General features: G+C 40.5%; 1 protein-coding gene across 4 annotated transcripts in view; it reads left to right on the top strand.

Moving 5' to 3' along the window:
* EXOC6 (exocyst complex component 6) overlaps window positions 1–23353 on the top strand; it is a 175199-nt gene that overhangs the window by 14182 nt on the left and 137664 nt on the right. For all 4 annotated transcript variants that reach the window (XR_013346701.1, XM_077822563.1, XM_077822564.1 and 1 more), the window contains exon 2: window positions 22141–22312. Coding sequence is in view for 3 of the 4 variants with exons in the window: in XM_077822563.1 (XP_077678689.1) it covers window positions 22141–22312 (172 nt within the window). In the remaining variant the exon portion in view is untranslated. The remainder of the gene's footprint in view (window positions 1–22140; window positions 22313–23353) is intronic.

Here is a 23353-nt window from a genome sequence, read left to right as displayed (position 1 = left end):
TGCTATAAGATATGTTTTCAACATAAGAATGGCCATACTGAGTCAGACCAAAGGTCCATCTAACTCAGTATCCTGTCTTCCAACAGTGGCCAATGCCAAGTGCCCCAGAGGAAATGAACAGAACAGGTAATCATCAAGTGATTCATCCCCTGTCGCCCATTCCCAGCTTCTGGCAAACAGAAGCTAGGGACACCATCGCTATCCATCCTGGCTAATAGCTATTGATGGACCTATCTTCCATGAACTTATCTATTCTTTTTTGAACCCTGTTATAGTCTTGACCTTCACAACATCCTCTGACAAGGAGTTCCATAGGTTGATTGTGTGTTGTGTGGAAAAAATACTTCCTTTTGTTTGTTTTAAATTTGCTGCCTATTAATTTCATTTGGTGACCCCTAGTTGTTGTGTTATGAGAAGTAGTAAATAGCACTTCCTTATTTACTTTCCCCCCACCAGTCATGATTTTATAGATGTCAATCATATCCCCGCTTAGTCGTCTCTTTTCCAAGCTGAAAAGTCCCAGTCTTATTAATCTCTCCTCAAATGGCAGCCGTTCCATACCCCTAATCATTTTTGTTGCCCTTTTCTGAACATTATTCCGTTCCAGTATATCTTTTTTGAGATGGGGTGACCACGTCTGCATGCAGTATTCAAGATGTGGGTGTACCATGGATTTATATAGCGGCAACATGATATTTTCCGTCTTATTATCTATCCCTTTCTAATCCTTTAATTATTCTTGTGGCTCTTCTCTGAACCCTCTCCAATTTATCAACATCCTCCTTGAATTGTGGACACCAGAAATGAATGCAGTATTCCAGCAGCGTTTGCATCAGTGCTATATATAGAGATAAAATAACCTCTCTAACTGTATTCGAGATTCCCCTTTTCATGCATCCCAAGATCCATTAGCTCTTTTGACCACAGAGTCACACTAGGAGCTCACGTTCAGCTGGTTATCCACCCTTGACCCCCAAATCTTCTTCAGAGTCACAGCTTCTCAGGATTGAGTCCCTCATTTCCTGTAAGTATGGCCTACATTCTTTGTTCCCAGATGTATACATTTACATTTAGCCATATTAAAACCATATTGTTTGCTTGTGGCCAGTTTACCAAGTGATCTAGATTGCTCTGAATCAGTAGCCTGTCTTTGTTATTATGATTTTGTTTTCTTCCAGGTCATTGATAAAGATATTTAATAGTTTAGGGCCAAGAACTGCAGCACCCCACTGGAAACAGCCTCACTAAAAGATGATCCCACATTTACAGTTACATTTTGAGATCTATCAGTTAATTTTCAATCCATTTAATGTGTGCCATGTTACTTTTATATTGAACTAGTTTTTTAAACAAAATGTCATGCAGTACCAAGTCAAATGCCTTACTGAAGTCTAAATATATTACATCCACTCTATTATCTTTATCAACCAAACTTGTAACCTCATCAAAAAAGATATCAAGTTAGTTTAACAGGATCTATTTCCTATAGACCTATGCTGATTTTCAATAATTACATTACCCTCCTTTAATTCCTCTTCTGCCTTAGCCAAGCCTCTTGCACGTTTCTCCCCCAGTATTCCAGGTTCTTTTTCCTGGTCCTCAGTACCAGCATCTCAGAGTTCCTCCCCCTAAAATTGTCATCTTAGGGCAGATATTGGGTATATCAATCTTGTTGCTTGTACAGGGAGAGTCCTAGCAGTTGTGAGTTTCTCTTTCCTCCCTGTTGCTGCTGCTCTGCTCATGATATTATCACAACAATGCCAACACTCTGTCTCAAACTGGGTAGTGGTGGAAGGGTCTGGAAATAAAGGAATTCCACCTAAAATGAATAAATATTAAACAAAGTCGTAAACAAAAATTGACCATCGTTGGTCATAGTTATACACTACTAGGACATCCCATTAGACTTCTGATGTATTCAGGTCTCAGATTTACCTCTCAGTACTGTTCCAATGAGTACTATTACAATTCTGTCCATGGGCACAACCATGTGCAGTTCTTTCTTTCTTTCTTTCTTTCTTTCTTTCTTTCTTTCTTTCTTTCTTTCTTTCTTTCTTTCCACACACTATCCTAACTCGTATAAAAGTTAAAATATCATGCATCTTCCAGATTTTCTAAACAGTCCACCAATTCTTAAAGTATACATTTGCTTCTCCCATTCTGCTGCTGTTAGAACATATAAATACTAGTGCTTAGATCCCTAGGAAGGAAGCAGTTCTGTCCAAAAACTTAACATTCCACAGACTCCTAAAGGTGTTTCTCTTTGTGAATGTGAGGTATTGTTAAAAATTAGACCAATTACCCATTTATAAATCTTAAGAGGAATAGTAAATTGCAACACTTTTTTAAACCCTGTAAAGATTTATTATAAATTATTCTTTTTGGAGAGTTATTAATTTTGTTTACACTTTTTCTACTATGTTTGTCTTGGCAATTATTTTCCACTGGGTCTTGATCATTTAATTTCAGTCCTTTGAATGTTGTTGTTCAGCTGAAAGTTGCTGGAGTTTCTTCCTTTGTTGATTTTATCTTTTTTAAATCAACATCTTTTTGTGTGCAGTCTTCCTTCTAGATTGTGAGAATGATTAGACACCTGAGTCTCTCCACTCCTGCTACAGGCTTCTTAGTAAGACTTTCCAACACCCAAAGGTGAATTTACCAGAGAAAAAAAAAGTTGTCCTGTGAATGGCTATAATCTCAACTAAGAGATGTGTTTCTGTTCCTCCTTTAAAAAGAAAAGGAGTACTTGTGACACCTTAGAGACTAACCTATTTATTTGAGCATACAGACTAACACTGCTGCTACTCTGAAACCTGTTTCTCCTTTGTTTCACAATAGTGGGCAGTACATAGTGTCTCACTCACTGTTTTTTCCTCTGTATGTCTAAAACTTCTAATCTTTTCTTTCTTTAATAAAATCCTAATCCTTTTGCTTCCCACTTTTCATTGTATCTGAAATTTAGTAATTTTAAGAATTGTGTACCCACCACATCCACAGATACTGCCTGTTTGATATATTGTAACTCAAATATATTACATGTAGTTACACTGTAAGCAGCTGTAAAGTGATCTGTGATATAACGTGTATGAGTGATACTATGCATGAAGGAAGTATATGACAGATGTCTTGTAATAGCTCAGATGAGCTGAGAAGTGAGTTTTAATCTGCATAGCTTCATTTGGAGTATCTGGAGAAGTGTTGGTAGTTCTATTTGATTAGGTGGGATATTTAACTCAGTGTCAACTCTGTAGTGAGTAGCTTCTCATAGCTTTTTTGTTATTTACAAGAAGGTACTTTTTGTGTGGAATGATGCCCTCTAGTGTTCTGATAGTGTTGTATCAAGCCATAAAAGATTATGAAAAGTTAAGTAAAAGCTTTTATTGAATATATGTATTCTTCACAGCTTGCTGTGCAACAGTTTTCAAAATGAACAACTTTGACTGCTTTAACAACATTTCTGAATATAGATAAGGAAGCTTTAGTTTAAAAATAACATGCAGCTTCCTTTTTAAAACTACAAATATTTATATGAAAGGTGGCTCCTCCATTTACTTGCTGACAGCTGACTTTGAGGTTCTGCATTTGCCTCTCTTTCTCTCTCAGCCCAAGTGGTGAGAAGAAATAAGGGCACAAAGGTCTTTTCTGCAGTATCATTGTGATGTCAATGATGAAGAAACTTATCTACCTTTTTGCAGTCCCTTCAAATAAGCTGTCTGTAAAGTGCGTGGCTTTCACAGCTTGTTTCCTGCTCCGCACGTGCCCTCTGGAAGTCCAAAATGACCCCATTCTTCAAGTTGGCTTTCAGCCTTAACTTAAGCAACAAGGAAAGCAGGGCTTAAAGTGTGCGGGAGTAGGGGATGAGACCTAGGAGCAAAACTCTGAAAGCTCAAAGAGTCACCGAGGAGCACAGATCACTACCTGAGTCACTGCCTCCTACACTGAGTCACTGCCTCCTGGCCACGTATTGGCCCGTCTGCCATCACAAGTAGGTTTGATGTCCCTGGGGGAGGGGGCCAATCAAGCCTGGGGCTGGGAGCTGCAGGAATCTAAGGAGTGGCAGACAGCAGCTCTGGAGTGCTCCAGCCAGGGAGGGGGCAAGTACCCTGCCCTGGCTGCCCAGCACCCTGTTAGGGATAGGCTCGGAGCTGGGCCAACAGGGAGGGACAGGGTAGGAAGGGATGGGAGGTCAGAGGCAGCACCCTGACACAGGCCCTAGAACTCACTGAAACTCCCCAATCCCCACAGAATATCACTGCACCCCCTCCGCCAGACATCCCCACCCTCACTGTCATGGCACCCCCATATCCAGAGAGAGACCCCTACTGTACCTCCATCCCCAGAGAGACATCACTAACCCCATTGTCAAGGCACCGGCACCATTACTGCACTCCCATCCCCAGAGAGGGACCCCTCAACCCCACTGTTACTGCATCCCATCGACACAGAGAGACTCCCAACCCCGCTCACTGCAGCCCTATTCCCATTGCACCCCACCCCTGAGAGAGACCCCCCATCCCCACAAACTGTCACTGCACCCTCAGTCCTCTATCTCCAGAGTCCCATAGAGACTCCAAATCCCAGAGGCACAGCCAACCCCTCTGATTGTCTCTGCACCTCAGACCCCTATCCTCATGGACCCCCAATCCCACTGTCACTGCACCCCAACCCCAGAGTGATACGCCCAAACCCTCTGACTGTCACTGCACGCCAACCGCTGAGACCCTTAATCCCACTGCCACTAAATCCCCAACCCTATTGTCACTTCACTGCCACCCCGAAGAGAGATCCCCAGTCGCACTGACTGTCACTGTACCCCAACCGCCTATCCCCAGGTACCCCCCAACACCATTGAATCTCGCTGCATCCCCAATGCTACTGAATCTCACTGCACTCCTCAGCCTCCTATCTCTATGGACCCACAGTCCCACTGAATTTCACTGCTCACTCAGCCATCTATACCCAGAGAGACCCCAACCTTCCTGAACCACCCATCTGCCCCAAACTCATGGGACATATTTTGTTTTAATAATTCGTATGAGGCCTGTTGCCTCAGTTAAAAACAATAATATATGAGTATAAATAAAACAGCATGTGATTTTATACATATATATATAAAAACAATAGAATTGTGAATTGTCTGTATCAAGTGCATGAAAATTTACTTTGGCTGGGGTTATGATCCCAAGATTCCTTGATTTCAACTTGCGTTCTTCATGGACGGACTATTTATCACATCAAATGAAAATGTAAACAGTACCTGCCTCTGTCACTGATTCGGAGCACTACTCGTAATTAGCTCATCACTCCACTTAATCAGTTCCAGATTTGAAACTGAGGAGATGGTCTTGTGTTTTCCTCTTGCCAAAATCAAGTACGAGCCCCTGTTTCATAGCTGCAAAAGCGATAGATTATCTGAATCCTGCCTAACCCGCATTTGTGGAAAACTATGATGTTTCTAACTGACATCCTGTTCGAGGGCCTATAAAGGTAGAGAGCTCCTTACAGCTTCTTCATCGAGAAGTGTATAAATCTATATAACATGTTAGAGGAGTGCAGTCTCCTAGCAGCACCCTCTTGCTGGCATTTCACTGGACCCCCTTGCCTCAGTTTCTCATCCTGTTCCTGGAAATAATCCACTCACAAGAGACTTAAAAAAATTACTACCCTTCTCTTGGATTATAATTTATTAAACATAATCTAGCTTCCTTTAGCCTGCCCCTAGGTTCAGAGCCCCACAGTCTTCCTTCCTGGGGATGTGTGGTTCAGATCCTGGCCTCCCTGGCTTGAGAACTCTCCCCTTTTACAAAGTCCTCCTTCTGGAACTTCGAACTGGCAAAATCCTTCTCTCAGCCAGCTGCCCCTGATTGGGCTTGGAGCCTCCTTTTTGAGTCAACCTCCCCTCCTCTGACCAATCCATTGACCCTTTTCAGGTGGGTCTTACTACCCCAAATACCTATCTGGTCCAGCTGAGGGGGAGGGGAGCCTTTACCCCATCCACTTTACAAGGCTTCTGGTCCCAGGCCCCTTAATGTGGGCTTGGTTTTCCTGTACCATCTGTCTCCCAGACACGATTCTCTAGAACAGGGGTGGGCAAACTTTTTTGGCCCGAGGACCACATCAGTGTTGCAAAACTATATGGAGGGCCGGGTAGGGAAGGCTGTGCCTCCCCAAACAGCCTGCCCCCACCCCCTATCCGCCCCCTCCCACTTCCTGCCCCCTGACTGCCCCCTTCAGAACCCCTGACCCATCCAACCTCCCCTGCTCCTTGTCCCCTAACCACCCCTCTATCCAACTGCCCCTTCTCCCTGTCCCCTGGGACTCCCATGCCTATCCAACCCTCCCTGTTCCCTGTCCCTTGACTGACCCACTCCCTATCCACACCCCCGCTCCCTAACAGGCCCCCCAAGACTCCCACGCCTATCCAGTCCCCCCATTCCCTGACGGCCCCCCCTGAACCTCTGCCCCATCCAACCTCCCCTAACCCTCTGCTCCCCTGACTGCCCCCTGGGACCTCCTGCTCCCCACTCCCTTACCATGCTGGACCCAGCCATGTCTCCACACTGCCCGGCAGGAGCGGAGGGCCAGAGCACTGGTGGCGTGGTGAGGTGAGGTTGCGGGGCAGGGGGGACAGTGGGGAGGGGCCGGGGGCTAGCCTCCCAGGCCGGGAGCTCAGGGGCTGGGCAGGACGGTCCTGCGGGCCGTAGTTTGCCCACCTCTGTTCTAGAACCATCTTCCTCTCACCCAACATCTGTTTTGATCATTCCTTCAGCTGCCTTCTGCCTTCCCTTGACACCTGGAATGGGGTAGCTGGCTTCTCAGATTACCTCCTGGGGCTTCAAGTGCCAAAACCCCTTTATAGTATACATAAAAAATATAAACTATATTTAAATTGCTCTTACTAGTTCAGGCAGTTTGCCATGTTTCTCTCACTGCCTGCAATCTGTTATATTTTTCTATTAGAAATATGAAGCTTTTTAGAGTGAGAAATCCTCTGAGATGTATATCTTTAGAGAAGAGGTAATTAGGTGTAATTATTATTTTCTGAAGACCTGCATGTTCATGGAATAACATTCACTCACCCTCCTCCATGGAAAACTGAGGATCTGTAACGTTCCTAATTTATATAAATTTTTAATTAGTTTTTAAGGGAGTATTTTTGCCTCATAATTGAAAACAACTAACTATTGGAACACTAGAGACTGCCCAAGTACTTCAGCACACAGTACTCAAGTACTGTGTGATGACATCTTTGCATGCAACAGCTCAGATCTATCTGGGAGGGTTTCTGCCAGAACTGTGTGCAGTCCCACAGAACCCTAGAATGGTAATCCATTGGCATGTATATCTTCAGAGAACTATTACAGGTAAGTAAGTAATTCTTTATTTTCTTAGATTAGTCCAAATAACATTTCAGATACAAGTGTGGAAGAGAACTTTCAGTATGTCAGATGTGTATAATACAGTACTGTATTTGCAAGAATGTGTAAAGCATGCATTCATTGCCTAAACTGTTTACAGTTTTGAGATTAAAGCAGTGAGTTTTACTATGATTGTCACAATAATTACTACTATAGCTGTGTAACCAAGTGGGTAGGTAGTTGCTTAAAAGAGCAGAAGAAATAACATGAGTAGTTATGTTTCAGAGATAACAGAATGTTAGCTGAAGTACTTGTGATGAGTGGGAAACCAAACTTTTCATTTCAGTTGAGTAGATACAAACCCACCATAGAAAATTATTTACTTATTGATTTTATTATGGATAAATTTAAGTTTTCCTGACACAGTGCAAAAATATATTTTAAATTTTGAAACAGTTCAGTTAAACTGCTTAAATCTTAATGCTGTTTTTAGTAATCTTGTGTACCATATAAAATATTATACATCAGGTAAGTAGTATTTAAAACTAGTGAAAATTAACTAATAACTTTTTCAGCGTAATCTATCTTTGTCTTTGTTATACTTGTTTGTAAAATAGTACAAAGGGACAGTTTCCATTTAACTTACATTTCTGGAAAAATTAAAGTTCTGTGATCCTGCATTAACATTTATTTTGTGATTCCATGATTTGTAAAGTAGGCTAGAGTTTGATGGGAGAGCTAAGGGAAGTATTTAGCCATTGGTGTGCTCAGCATTGCGATGCCTAACTGATTTAGGAATCTAAATCTAGTGTTCAAAAGGAATTTAGGCAGTTAGGAGCCCAAATCCTGTTGATTGTCTCCCAAATGCCTAAATCTCTTTTGAAAATGAGACAGGTTCCTAAATCAGATAGGAGTTGCAATGCTGGGTGCAGCAGCACGGAAATACCTTTACAAATCTAGGCCATTAACTCTTGGTAAATGAAATGTATCCAAGGAAGCTTTGTTCTTTTAGTTTACTCATTCCCTTTCTTTGTTTTCATTGCTAATCTTTCCTGTTGAATTCAGCTGTCTTACACCAGGCTACCTGTCTGTCAGATTGTTTTGTCTTCACAGGTAACTTTAGAAATTGAAAACTTCTGGGACAGAAAATTTCTCAATCTTTTTTACTGTAAAATGCCTTTTACTTGTGGGGTTATGGAAATATTATTAGGATGCTATTGTAGAGTTCAGCCTAGACATAGTAGTTCAGCCTAGACACATAAGAAGCCAATTGTAATTTGCTATGTCTGTACCAACTGAATTTGCAACCTTTCAATTCTGACCTAATAAATTAAGGTAAGAGTGATGAGAACCTACATTTTGAATGTCAGTAACTTAATGGTCTCACCGGAAATTGTTGGAGAGAGTCTACATCTGAGCAATAATGTGTATTGAGGACTTAGAGTACGGAAGTATAGAACAGATATATATCCTGGTTTATTATGCTAATGGATGGGATATAAATGGAGCACACTTGAAAATCTTTGGGTATCTGGGTGGCCCAGGCATATACTGACAGAAAAATACTGTAGTAATGAGAAGTGTGTTGAGACAGACAAAATATATTTTTCTGTGTAGAATATATTCATTTTATATAACATTTCTATGTATGTAGAAGTTATGGCAGGGTTAATAAATTAAAATCCTTCTTTGATTTTAAAGTATTCTTTTAAAACAAAAGATCAGAAGTATTATGTAAATAATGGAGTCTCTTATAGGATAAGGGAAGAATAAGTGAAGATAAATCTGCTTTTACTTGCATACATAATCAACTGTAATGTAGGATTAATTGCAAAGGAAAGTGCTTTTCTGCATTGCAGTGTTTAAACAGACCATTAATGTTGATTTTCAATAAGTCTTGGAACATGGAGAAGTTCCAGAAGACTGGAAGAAAGCTAATGTTGTGCCAGTATTTTAAAAGGCTAAACAAATCAAGGGGGGAATAGCTCAGTGGTTTGAGCGTCGGCCTGCTAAACGCAGGGTTGTGAGTTCAATCCTTGAGGGGTCCGTTTAGGGATCTGGGGCAAAAATTGGGGATTGGTCCTGCTCTGAGCAGGGGGTTGGACTAGATGACCTCCTGAGGACCCTTCCAACCTTGATATTCTATGATTCTAAGTTGACCCAGATAATTATAAGTCTATCAATCTGACATTGATCCTGGGCAAGATAATGGAACAGCTGATACTGGACTCAATTAATAAAGAATTAAAGGAGGGTAATATAATTAATGCCAATCAACATTAGTTTGTGGGAAATAGATTCTATCAAACTACCTTAATATTTTTTTTGATGATATCACAAGTTTCGTTGATAAAGGTAATAGTGTTGATATAATATACTTGGACTTTTGTAAGGCATTTGACTTGGTAATGCATGACATTTTGATTAAAAAACTTGAAAGATATAAAATTAACAAGAATCATATTATATGGATTAAAAGCTGGTTAGCTGATAAGTCTCAAAATATAATTGTAAATGGGGAATCATCACTGAATGGGTGTGTTTCTAATAGGATCCTGCAGAGACTGGTTCTTGGTCCTATGTTATTTAACATTTTTATTAATAACCTGGAAGAAAACATAAAATCATAACTGATAAATTTTGCAGCTGACACAAAAAATTGTGGGAGTCGTAAATAATTAATAGGACAGGTCACTGGTAGCATGATCTGGACCACTTGGTAAGCTGGGTGTAAGCAAACAATATGTGTTTTAATATGACTAAATGCAAATGTATACATCTAGGAATGATGAATGTAGGCCATGCTGTCCTGGGAAGTTGTGACTTTAAATAAGCTTGGGAAGTGGGAGGGGGGTTTGAGTTGGATAATCAGCTGAACATGAGCTCCCAGTGTGATGCTGTGGCCACAAGTCCTCATGCAATTGTTGGATGCATAAAGAGGGGACCCTTGAGTAGGAAGGTTATTTTACCTCTGTATTTGGCACTGGTGGAACTGCTGCTGGAATACTGTGTCCAATTCTGGTTTCCACAATTCAAGAAGGGTGTTGATAAATTGAAGAGGGTTCAGAGAAGAGCCACGAGAATGACTAAAGGATTGGAAAACATGTCTTATAGTCTTAGACTCAAGGAACTCAATCTATTTATCTTAACAGAGAGAAGATTAAGGGATTACTTGATTACAGTCTGTAAGTATCTAAGTGGGGAACAAATATTTAATAATGGGCTCTTCAGTCTAGCGGAGAAAGGTATAACATGATCCAGTGGCTGGAAGTGGAAGCTAGACAAATGCAGGCCGGATATAAGGTGTAAATTTTTAACAGTGAGAATAATTAACTGTTAGAACAACTTCCCAAGAGCTGTGGTAGATTCTCCATCACTGACCATTTAAAAATCAAGACTGGATGTTTTACTAAAAGATATTCTCTAGGAATTATTTTGGAGAAGTTCTATGGCCCGTGTTACACAGGCGATCAGACTAAATGATAATGATGGTCCCTTCTGGCCTTAGAATTGATTAATTTGTTAAATGAACTTTGCACTTTATTATGACTGTTTATGTGTCTAGAGATTTTATTGGTTTTAAAATATTTGCTAGACTGATCTTTATTTTGGTGCAAAATTTGTTATTTTTCTTGCTAAATATAGAATTTTAATATTTCTAGTTTTTCTCTTTCTGCCTGTGAATGATTTACAAACTGGGGTGTTACATAGCAGCATAAAACTTTTGCACCCCTTAAATATCCATGGGCATGAGATAGAAATCAGTTTGCCTTTTGTTATAATGATTTATGAAACATTTTCAAAGGTAGTGTTAAAAATGAAGTCTGACCCTATAAACTGAGAAACTTTTCTTTGTAAATATCCTTGCTCTGTTCACTTATTACTTTAAAAAATTCCTTATATTAACATTCTCACTTTTAAGTATAGTTTCTAGTCTCCTAACCCTCTTCATGTAATTCTTAATATTTTAAATAAAAATAAATTCCTTGCGCTATTATAGCTGTTTTCAGGATTTATATATTGAATAAACAAGACCAAAAGTCTCTGAAATGTAAGGTAACTCCCTTCTCTTCATGTGTAATAATGCCTGCATCTGTAATTTTCACTCCATGCATTTGAAGAAGTGGTTTTTTTTACCCACAAAAGCTTATGCCCAAATAAATCTGTTAATCTTTAAGGTGCCACTGGACTCCTTGTTGTTTTTGTGGATGCAGACTAACACGGCTGCCCCCTGGTATCTGAAATGTGATAATGATACTGTAAGCAGTGTCAGGATAAGCTCCACCCTGACATCTGGTGGTGAGGTGTGGCAGGTTGTGGAAAAGAACTTCAGAGGCTGATCTCATTTGCATAGGCACACCCACCACGCCTAGAATGAGACCATAGCTGCCCAAATGGTCACTTTGGCTGCTGTGGGATCCCCAATGTCTCTGTTATTGGGGCAGGAAAAATAAATTGTTATTACCCTGATTATGGGAACTGTGCTTGGAACTGTATGTGGCCTTTTGTTATGATGGAGGGATTCACCATCAACTAAGGAGCACTCGCTAGGCAAGGGTCATGGGTTTCAAAACCCTGTGAATTGAGAGAGGCTGGGGACAAGTATTAATACTTGGTGGCATGGGCCCCTTGGTGAGGGCCTTACATGCTAATTGCACTTCCTCCTCTCTCCACTGTGGAATATCAGAGCTAATTTTGATTTCATTAGAAGTCTAGTTATAGGCTGCTGAGCTCACTTTGGGCTAACAGTGCACCAGCACTGGGGCTCCCCTACTACAAGCTGAATTCACCTAAGAGCTGAAATCACTGAGTGTTGTGTTAAGTAGTGGGGGAGCCTGACCGATATATTGTGGAGCAGTTTGATATATTGTGGAGCAGTTTGCGGGAGGGCTGGAGTGCCTTGTGTACAGGCTGGTGAAGCAGTTTGACGGGGAGCAGTTTGTGGATGGCAGGAGCTGCTTGTGGGCCGCAGAGCTGAGCGAAGGAGTTTGTGGGAGTTTGTGGGGCGGCTGGCGGAGCGAGCGAAGCTATGGGGCGGTCAGCTTCAGATCATGTAAGGTGCCTCTTACCCCCTCCCATCTCCACCCAGGTTGGGTGGTAAAGCTCTGCAGATAAACTTTCAAACTCTGGGGCTGCCCTGACCAGGGACAGAGACTTTTGGGTCATTGGACTTTTGGGACTTTGGGTGATTTGGGGTTGCTGGACTCAAGAACCAAAGGGAAAAGGGCATGCCCCAATTTGCTTGGGGTGGGTTTTTTTTTTTTGCTCATGGGTTGTGTTATGAATCCTGTTGGTGGTGTTTCCCCAACATAATGCCGCATTGTTTCTCTCTGTTATTAAAAGGCTTTTTGCTACACTCAGACTATGTGCTTGCGAGAGGGGAAGTATTGCCTCTTGGAGGCGCCCAGCGGGGGTGGTATATATTTGTCCCAGGTCACTGGGTGGGGGCTCAAGCCGGTTTGCATTGTGTTATTGGAATGGATCCCCTAGATATTGAACCCGGCCCTTGTTGCTGCCAACTCTCGGGTAGAAGGGTTACAATACCATACCTTGACATTCAGGGCTCAGTTGGGGCATTACAACAGAACATACATTGTGAGGAGGAGGGTGAAGAGGTACATCTCTGGAGTGGGAGCTCCTGGGAGCATAGTGCCTTTGGGAGCATCTTTTGAGGGCAGCAGCTTCAACAACCTTAAGTAATGTTCAGTGTAAAGTCTTCCTTTCACACCACTGTTGGCCAGTACAGGGTAGGATATGGCTTCTCCTGGCCTCCTCTGCCTCTTTTGAAGAGGCTTGTCAGTGCGCCTATGGTCACTACCTGGGAAGAGTCCATATACTCCTTAGGCACAAAATCTACAGTTGTGCACAAGCCACATAATACAATAAACCAAGTTCCTACCTAATCTCTTTTGAAGTCCCTGTAATAACACTTTTCATGTCTAGAACACCTCTCATCTGAGGATATTAAAGCATTTTTATAAAAGTCTGAATAAATCCTATATTCCCACATAGAGATGAGGAGACTGAGGCACAAAGAAGTTGTTACTTGCCCAGTCACACAGCATACCTGACCCGTGTCTCCTGATGCCCAGTCCTCTGCATTTTCCAGCAGAATGAGAGTTATAATAGAAGTCCATGAGGATCATATAATGTTAAATGCTAAAAAGGCCTTCTAAAATAATGTTGTTTGCTCCTTGAGATGTTAGAGGCTGGAAATTCAGTGGAGTTGGTGCACTGAATGCGTGGGGAGAGAATCCTTGAATTGTAGATCAAATGGCCCCCTCTATATAATTAAGGCAATATTCTCTTATGTGGGGGGAATAAAGATTAGAAAACGGTGGTGGGATCTTCAGGGCTCTAATGTAGATGTGTAGGGCCGTCCAAGGAAAAAGAGTGCCTCTCTCAAGAGGGTTTGACAGTTGACCTATCAAGAAATTGATGTCTTTCTACAAGTCCTTGAAGCTTTTCTCCCTGTTGAGTTCATGTGTGAAACTGAACAGAACTATTAGGCTTCTGTTCTTGAGGTCAAAGCTCTGACGCTAAAGATAAAAAGAAAGTAGCTGGTAGAAAAGTGAGAGTTGGCACATAGTTGTGCTCCAGAACTGAAGCTATCATTCACAAAGTAAGCAGTTAGCCCTTGTATTTGCAAAAGATATCCGTGATTAGAGTGATGACTACACAGTAAGTCTGCACGAGCTTGTAGACAGCTTTGAAACAATAGTTCTCACGGAGGTGAGCCCACGTTAATCTCAAAAGGATATTGACACTGAAACCTACTAAGGATGTTTTAAATGTCAGCATTGTTAACTATGTCACAGCTGATTATTTTGGCAGAAAAATTATGCTAATGTATATCTCTAGTGTTGTTCATTGAACTGGCAGATTTTGGTGCTGGAGGTTGCTGTCAAGGTTGCCATGGAGCATGAGGAATTCAAATTTCCCATATTCTTCTTTTCCCTCTCCTATCTCCTCCCCATCATCCCCCCCCACCCCACCCCCCAGTAAAGTGAAGTCATTTTTTCCCCTCCCAAATGCATAAATCTTTTCCCCGGTACCAAAAGCCTCAACTGCTCCCAGGCTCCCAAGCAACTCCAATACCTTCTGCATATGCAAAGCTCCAGCTGTGAAAACCTCAACAACTTCTACAATACACATTTTCAACACAAACATGTGGCACAATTAGAGTTGAAAATTTGGGGACAATGTAAAATGTGAGGAAAAGAGAGTAAGAGCGATTGAGGGAGACAGAGGGGAGAAGCAGTATCACAGAATCATAGACTTTAAGGTCAGAAGGGACCATTATGATCTTCTAGTCTGACCTGCACAACGCAGGCCACAGAATCTCACCCAACCACTGTTGTAACAAACCTGTAACCTATGTCTGAGCTATTGAAGTCCTCAAGTTGTGGTTTAAAGACTTCAAGGTGCAGAGAATCCTCCAGCAAGTGACCCATGCCCCATGCTGCAGAGGAAGGCGAGAAACCCCCAGGGCCTCTGCCAATCTGCCCTGGAGGAAAAGTCCTTCCAGACCCAAATATGGCAATCAGCTAGACCCTGAGCATGTGGGCAAGACTCACCAGCCAGACACCCAGGAAAGAATTCTCTGTAGTAACTCAGATCCTACCCCATCTAACATAATTCAGGAGTCCCTGACAAATCATATAGGTCCATTAATGTGCTGTATAGGAAATGGAGCCTGGGAAATAATACGGATAATAATGAAGTGGGAGTAATGAGTCTCCCACTAAATAGAAGAGACTTGATTGATTTAAAAAAAAAAAGAGAGAGAGAGAAAAGAAAAGCTGTTATAAATTTAACATCCAGTTAAAAATTTAAGTATTTAGTGATATTCTTAAAGTAGTGCATACCCAGTTAGTCAGCAAAGAAAAAATAGATGTAGATCTGATCTCTGCATATACAACCTTATTTATTAATGGTACCTAGTAAGCATTTTAGGGTTTAATGTCTCCCACCTTTTCATTTATTTAGGTTATAAAAATATACATTTCTTTGAAACACTTTGATATAACTTGATTTTAGAAGTTCCCTTTCATGTTTTCTGTCACAACTTGGAGAAAAGATTTAATTTGTCATCACTCCCACAAGATGGAGCTCTTTACATATGTAAGACATAAAACCTGTGCTGTGATGGTTACGTTAGGATCATTTTATAATGTAACTTTCTGTATTATTTGCTGAACCTTAAAGATAGTCTATTAGATAATGTTTTAGATAATATATACACCAACATTTTGTTAATCTGCTTCTATGGAAAGGCACGATGCAGTATAGAAAACAGTAAATATTAGGTGTCCCTATAGACAAGTAGAATTGTCTTGTGGTTAAGAGACTGAACTGGGACACGTGAGATTTGGGTTTTCTTCCTGACTCTGCCACTGACTCTCTGTATGCCTTTTGGCAAGTAACTTAATCTTTTCATGTCTTAGTTTTCCTTCTGCAGTATGGGAATAATGATACTTTGCAACCTCCCATGGGTGTTGTGAGATTATCCTTCCCTACCCTCTGTGAATTAGGGAAGTATTAGGTATGAAGCTGGTGAGCCCCATACAAAAACACATAAATAAAAATAAATACTGGTTCTTTCATTATGTACTGGACACTGCATCATCTTGCACCTGGATATGTACTTCCAAGAATTTCCTGGTTGATCATAATTTTGTCGGGCATTGTTTGTTTGATGACTTCTTTGATATATTGCCAATCTTTTAGTGCCCAACTATTTCCCCATTTATGTATCTGAATAGTAAAAATTCAGTGTATGGAGTTGGTTTTGTCACATCATGTTTCAAAGTCCTTTTCTGTATCTAGGTCTCATCTATTTTTTTTAGCCCTCCTTTTTTATTGGTATTAAATTGTGATAAATTCACTTAATAAAACCGCTTATTCATGAACAGTGTAGATAGATAACCTTGGAAAATGAAGCCCTTTCTTTATCCACATGCTATGTGTAGAACTGGCCATGCAAGGTTCCCGCCACTATCCTTCTAACATGGCATAGATAGTTTTCTTCTACAATTGACTGGGTAGTATATATTATTGGAAAACCTTCACATTTGTTCTGCTTCATTGAACAATCGGGCCCAGTAGGTTTCTCTCTGCTGGTTGAACTTGCTAAGCAGAGTGACCAATTGCTTGCTTCTGAGATTTCCCTTCCCCCCCACCCCCTTCCAGCCAACTGCACTGCCTCTACATGCAACCTTTCATTCATCTTTTGTTTTAGCTGCAAGCAAATGGCCTCAGCTTCTCATAGAGTAATCCAGCTTGCTTGATGGGCAGAAAATACTACAAGTGTGACCAAGTCCAAATTCCTTTAAAAACATGCTCACAGTTTGGCAATAGTGATGTCCTGGCGCAGGTGATGTGTCCACAATATCTTCCAAGGATTAGTTAGTTAGTTCTTTCCCTTATGTTTCAGCTCTCCAGGTTCGAGCACGTTAGCCCCTTCCTCTTCTTGCAGACACAGAATAGTGCTCAGATGATTGTCCCATACAGGACCCTGGAGTAACACAGTATTTGCTGCTCCAGGTCAAGCAGCTTACAGGATTTGCCCATGATGTAGTAGGAGACTAGAGAGTACAGTTTTCAGCACCCTGCATTACTTTCTTGCGTGTATTAGTGGATCAGACTATCTGGGAGTCCAGGGATCTGTTTGCTCTTGAAAATAACTTCCTTTTTTATGCGGGGCTGCTCAATACCTCTTTTACTCCTCTGACTTCAACTGCTTTCCCCAGCTGGACATTCTAAGTGTAAGTCAGGATCAAAATGGGAAAAACTCTCAATAGTTCAAGGCTCTCCCTGTAAGAGGAAGGGGAAGTTGTCATCTCTTCTGTGTCCCTATTCTCCTCAGAAGAGCCAGGCCTTGTCAGACATTTCAATTCTAGCTTTGTTAAGCAAGTAAGTTTCTATGCCTCTCGTAAACCCCCAAGCTCCCCAGAGAGTATAGTCAGAAGAAGGAAGTCATACTTCCCTGTAGAGACTTGGAAGGATAGCACTCTTCCCCTCCCCAAGAACTTGGCCAAGATGGTTACAAAAACTTAGAGGGCTCCAGACTCTACATTCCCCAATTCTTGAACCTCAGACTAACTCTACAGCCTCCTTCCAGACACTGTGGAAAACTGTTGGTCTTCTTCAAAGATTAATCCAGCAGTAGTAGGTCTCAGGGGTTGGGGTGTGTGGGGGAGAAGAAATCCTCTACTTTACTAGAGGCTAACATTTCCCCCTTGTACTCTGGGGACAAATAAATGGACTCTACCTTAAGAAAGCAATATGAATCTCCACTTAAATATCTCAGTAGGTCCCTCAATATTTTCTGTGTTTCCTAGTTTTCCCTCTGTGGACTCAAGATCTCAGCAACTTTTTAAAAAAAGAATAAAGTTAAATCTCTTTGCCAAAAAATGAGAGGGGGAAAAAAGGACGTTTTTATGACTGAAATTCACTCCAGTGCAGAGAGCCCATCCAAGGGACCCTGCATCACATTCTTTGTTAAGGGTTTAAGTGGTATGGAAGGCCTTGAGCAAAGCTTACCTTGGGGTGGAATTCACTCATAGCAAATACCCTTTTTTGAAAATTTTAAAGCTAAGTTTTTATAGTAAGTTACAGAAATAAGAAATCACATGCTATCATATAGGAAGGCTCTCTTAAGGGGATGTCTGTATTGAAAGCTCATTTTTTAAGAGAGAACAAAAGCTTGTTGTTTATAAAAATATATGCAGAAAAGTAAAACTAAAGTATCAGGAATGTTTTCACACTGGTGTCCTGTACTATTATGACATTCTGGGGTGCAGTCCAGACCACGGAGGGGCTATGTGATCCCAGCCCTGCGCACTTGGGTGCCTCGCAGTGCTTTGCTGCTGTAACTCCGACCCGCTAACAAACAGCATTTCAGCATGCAGGTAGCACCCTGAATGTCTGTGTATAGCTGCATCCTGCCAGCCACACATCAGTCACACTCTCGCTTCCACCAGCCTTGATTACCACTTGCAGAGTGATCCCAACACACTCCTAATCCTGGATCACCGCCCCTCCCCCAAATGTGTGTCCTGCACTGTCCAGCCCTCTTCTGGACAGTCCAGATATATTAGGTCCATTGCCCCTTTAAGGGGATCAATATACAACAGTCTGTTACCTAAAATGAAGCTACACAAACAATTCACAATGTTGGATTAGTTTTAATTAAAGAATAAAACAAGTATATTTAACTACAAGAAGATAGGTTTTAAATGAGTACAAGTATAAGGCATTAAAGTTGGAAATGGTTATAAGAGATATAAAGACTAAACTTAACGAATTAGACTTCGTTCAAGGTGTAGTCCCTTACCACATGTTTCCAGAAATATTGCTGACCAAACACTCAGCCAGGGTCTGCTGCCAAAATCCAATGGCTGTTTTCTTTTGTTGTCTTAGGTGAGAAGGAGCGAGAGAAATATAGGGAGAGATCCTTTGGGGGTGTTTCTGCCCCTCCGTTTTATAGTTCAGTCACCCTTTTATTTTATTTTCCTGAGCGTTACCCCTAGATGAAGTTCATTCCCACCATGAAGTTGGAGTTATGGAGTTTTGTGTTGAAAAGAGGTTCCATACTGTTGTTTGCTAAGATGCAGATCTGTTTGTTCTTGCTCCTCTTCCTTGCCAAAGAATGTCCTCTTGATGGGTGATGGCCCATCACCTTTGATGACATCTGGCTAGAGGCATCAGTTTGTCCTTTGTCTTTGAGAAACAGATTTGCCCACTCCCCAGACATGTCTGAAAAACACACCTCAGTTATAATTTCAGCTCACATTTCTAAATTTAAATATTATGTTACTACACATGTTTCATCATGATATTGTTGACCAGTGAGTTATTAGTTTTTCAAACGATACCTCACAGGGCATATTTTGTACAAAGATTATTACAGGAGTTTGTAGGGTGTGAATGCAGGGGTGATTTCCATCACAACTATATCTTTGCTTATTTTAACCTTTTCCAATATTTTGGTTTTATTGTATTTTTCCTAATGTTTGAGGAACAGTGCAATAAACAACTACAATGGGGGTGTCATAAATATAAAGGGAAGGGTAAACCCCTTTAAAATCCCTCCTGGCCAGAGGAAAACTCCTCTCACCTGTAAAGGGTTAAGAAGCTAAAGGTAACCTCGCTGGCACCTGACCAAAATGACCAATGAGGAGACAAGATACTTTCAAAAGCTGGGAGGAGGGAGAGAAACAAAGGGTCTCTGTCTGTCTATATGCTGCTTTTGTCGGGAATAGACCAGGAATGGAGTCTTGGAACTTTTAGTAAATAATCTAGCTAGGTATGTGTTAGATTATGATTTCTTTAAATGGCTGAGAAAAGAATTGTGCTGAATAGAATAACTATTTCTGTCTGTGTATCTTTTTTGTAACTTAAGGTTTTGCCAAGAGGGATTCTCTATATTTTGAATCTAATTACCCTGTAAGGTATCTACCATCCTGATTTTACAGAGGGGATTTCTTTACTTCTATTTACTCCTATTTCCATGAAAAGTCTTCTTGTAAGAAAACTGAATGCTTTTTCATTGTTCTTAAGATCCAAGGGTCTGAGTCTGTAGTCACCTAGGCAAATTGGTGAGGCTTTTTACCAAACCTTGTCCAGGAAGTGGGGTGCAAGGTTTTGGGAAGTATTTGGGGGGAAAGACGTTTCCAAACAGCTCTTCCCCAGTAACCAGTATTAGTTTGGTGGTGGTAGTGGCCAATCCAAGGACAAAGGGTGGAATATTTTGTACCTTGGGGAAGTTTTTGACCTAAGCTGGTAAAGATAAGCTTAGGAGGTTTTCATGCAGGTCTCCACATCTGTACCCTAGCGTTCAGAGTGGGGAAGGAACCTTGACAGGGGGAAGTGAAAGTTGAGGCTTCCAGGGAAGATGACCTGTCCAAGGCTCTCTTTTGTGCCATGACTGTTCACCTATAGGTGTCAGCAAAATGGAAAATATTTTTAGTTTTGTGACTAAAGTACTCAAAATCCAGATGTATGATCTGTCTCTATACACGGCCAAAAACGCTGTCCAAGTTACAGTATCTTGGTGTTTTTCCTTAAAGCCCAGGTCAGGTGATTACATGCAGTGGTGCTGGAACAGTTTTTATAGTGGGTGTGCTGAGAGCCACTGAACCAAACTGCAAACCTTGTATATAATGGAAACCCCTTCAAGCTAGGTGGTGCTGCAGCACCTATGATTACATGAGAATCTCAACTTTCTTTTTGGGAGGGAAGTAGTAAGTTTCTAGCCCTCCTGTTTGTGAAGAAAAGCTTGAAAACGTGAAAAGGCTCAAAAACTACAAGGCAAATTAAAATAATTCAGTTTTTAAAAAATCTCATGATTTTTAAGCTAATTTCATGATTTTGGGAGTTTGATGATTTTTGGACATTTGGGGTTGGCAGTACTAAAACTTTCTTACTAGCTTCCTTGGCTCTTGCATTGTCTGTGCTGCCATTCCAACAGTCATCTGTCTTGTCCGCCACTGTGACCATGTCAAGTCTCTGTTCTAATCCTTTGATTGCCTTTCCCCCACTGATCAGATTTAAGGACTCTGTCCTTTTCTCTACTGTTTAGCTGCCCATACCTCACACTTCTCTTTGTATGCCCCTTCTGTTGAAGCTTAAAGATTAACCACCCGCTATATCCTTTCCTTACCCATTTTGATGTCTATGCCTTCTTCATGTGACTACTGTTCCCTTGAGCAAGTTCAACAAGCTCCATGTTCAATTCTTCCATGAGACCTATAAATCCTAGTCCTACCTTCAAAGAATTAACAAACCAACCCACCAACCTCCAGCCTTGTAAAAAAAAAAAAAAAAAGAAAACCCCAAACTCCAAAACCAAATATTATTAAAACAGGTGGAACTAACAAACCACATTTTCAACTTTGCTTTTTATTGTGTCTGCTTGCTAGTTCTCAGTTATATGTCATCTGTAGGATTATAAGAGGCACAGGAAGAAGAACCCAGACTCCTTACTTGTCTGTGAAGTCCCAAGGCCAAAGTTTTCAAACTGGATGCCTAAAATTAGGTAACTAAATCCATAGTTAGGATCCTAAATAAAAACAGCCTGATTATCAGAAGGGCTGATGTCAATAGGAGTGATGGTGGCTCACCACTTCTGAAAATCAGACCACTTTTGTGTGCCTAAACATAGATTTAGGTGGAAACTTTAGGCATCTGTGTTTTAAAATATTGGCCCTATTGCACTCTTGGAACTGAATATAGATCTTTTTATGAGAAAAAAGATTGCATTTTATTAGTTACTGTTGATTGTAGTTCACTAGGAGGCTGAATACTTCAGGATATTTCTTAACTGTGTTTGGCTAGAGTCATGCAAAATGTATTTAATTGGGCAAATCTGTTGTTAGACAATCTAGAAAAATAAATGTGTATATTTGCACTTCTTTATATTTAACAAACAGTGGAATTTGATGAAAAAGTGATCCATGCTATTTGAAGCAGTTGGAGAAGCTGAGTCTTTTGTACTCATATTTGAGCATAAGGGCATAAGTAACCGACCAGTGAGGCTGAGGTCAACCATGATGTAACTGGTTAAGCACCAGGATTAATGCCAAAAGGGTCAGGTTCAGAGCTCGGTTTTGGATTATGTCTTTTGTTTAATAATATCAGCAGTGTGGATCACAAATTATGTCATTGTGATATCAAGTTTGAATTTAAAAGATAAAAACCTTAAGATTTCAGTAATGATCTCTACTTGTTATACTATTCAGAAAAAAGAAAGTTCTGTTTTATAATTTGTATTTAACAGGTCTGTATATGATGACCAGCCAAATGCACACCAAAGATTTATGGAAAAACTAGATGCTTGCATACGTAACCATGACAGAGAGATAGAAAAGATGTGTAATTTTCACCATCAGGGCTTTGTGGATGCTATTACAGAACTTCTTAAAGTAAGGGCTGATGCAGAAAAACTAAAGGTAAGAAACTACTTATTTAAACTTGTGTATATTGCTATCATTGATTAATACTAGATGGAATGTTTCTTTTTTAAGGGATAAGACTTTCATGATGTACATACACATCCTGATGTTTACAATTAAATTTTCAGAAATTGTATAGCTATTTAGGAATGTCTTGTCTACTAGAATAATAAATTTGCCATGTTCATATTTTTTTTTAGGTCTCATTTTCTGATTTCTTCATTTATAATTTTTTGTAAAACATTGCCAAAAATCAATTTACCATTTTATTAAGTAATTCTGGAAGACTTTTAAATGGCAAAGTATTGGTAAAAGTAATATTTCTTATAGTAGGTCTTGTGTTTTTCTCAGTTTGATTACCAAATTATGTATCAGACTTCTCAATTTCAGATTCAGAAAAAATATTGTGAGAAATCTTGATTCTTTTGGAAAGCCTCCACTTGTAGTTGCATATCTTTTAAAAAGTGTTCTTGTGCTCCCCAAAAGAGTAGGTGGTGTTGGTAATATTCATTAGAAGTGAGGACTAAGGTTTACTCAGAAGTCAGAATGCAGAATAGTGAATTGTGAGACCTGTCCCTTTTAGCTCTCTTTACACTTTGGAGAGCAAAATATGCACACCAGACAGAATGAGCGTAGTTCACCAGAGGTTATGATTAGAAGAGCATTATATAAAGGATATTCAGATAACAAGAGACCAAATACAGCGTCAATGAGGTCATTGAGCATCTTTGTTTGGAAATTAATGAGATTTTTAATAAACTAGAATGTGCTTCCTTATTATGATGACCTAATGAGTCACTTAATATGTGGGAAAATCTGAGGTCGAGCTTTGCCTGCACCTGCAGCATTAAAATGTTGCTGTGGTTTGGAGATTTCCACGTTTGATGTTAATCAACCACCCAGTGTTTGCATTCAGCAAAGTATGAATGTTTAATTACCATAAAATGCAATCACCATTTCTTACAGACAATGAATGGCACATAGAGCTTATTGAGGTTATCAAAAAGGGACCAGTGGTCAATTGGGTCAATGATTTGA

This window comes from Eretmochelys imbricata, chromosome 7 (genome assembly GCF_965152235.1).
Source record: "Eretmochelys imbricata isolate rEreImb1 chromosome 7, rEreImb1.hap1, whole genome shotgun sequence".
In the NCBI taxonomy this organism is placed as follows: domain Eukaryota; kingdom Metazoa; phylum Chordata; order Testudines; family Cheloniidae; genus Eretmochelys; species Eretmochelys imbricata.
This window is presented reverse-complemented; position numbering and strand designations above follow the sequence as displayed.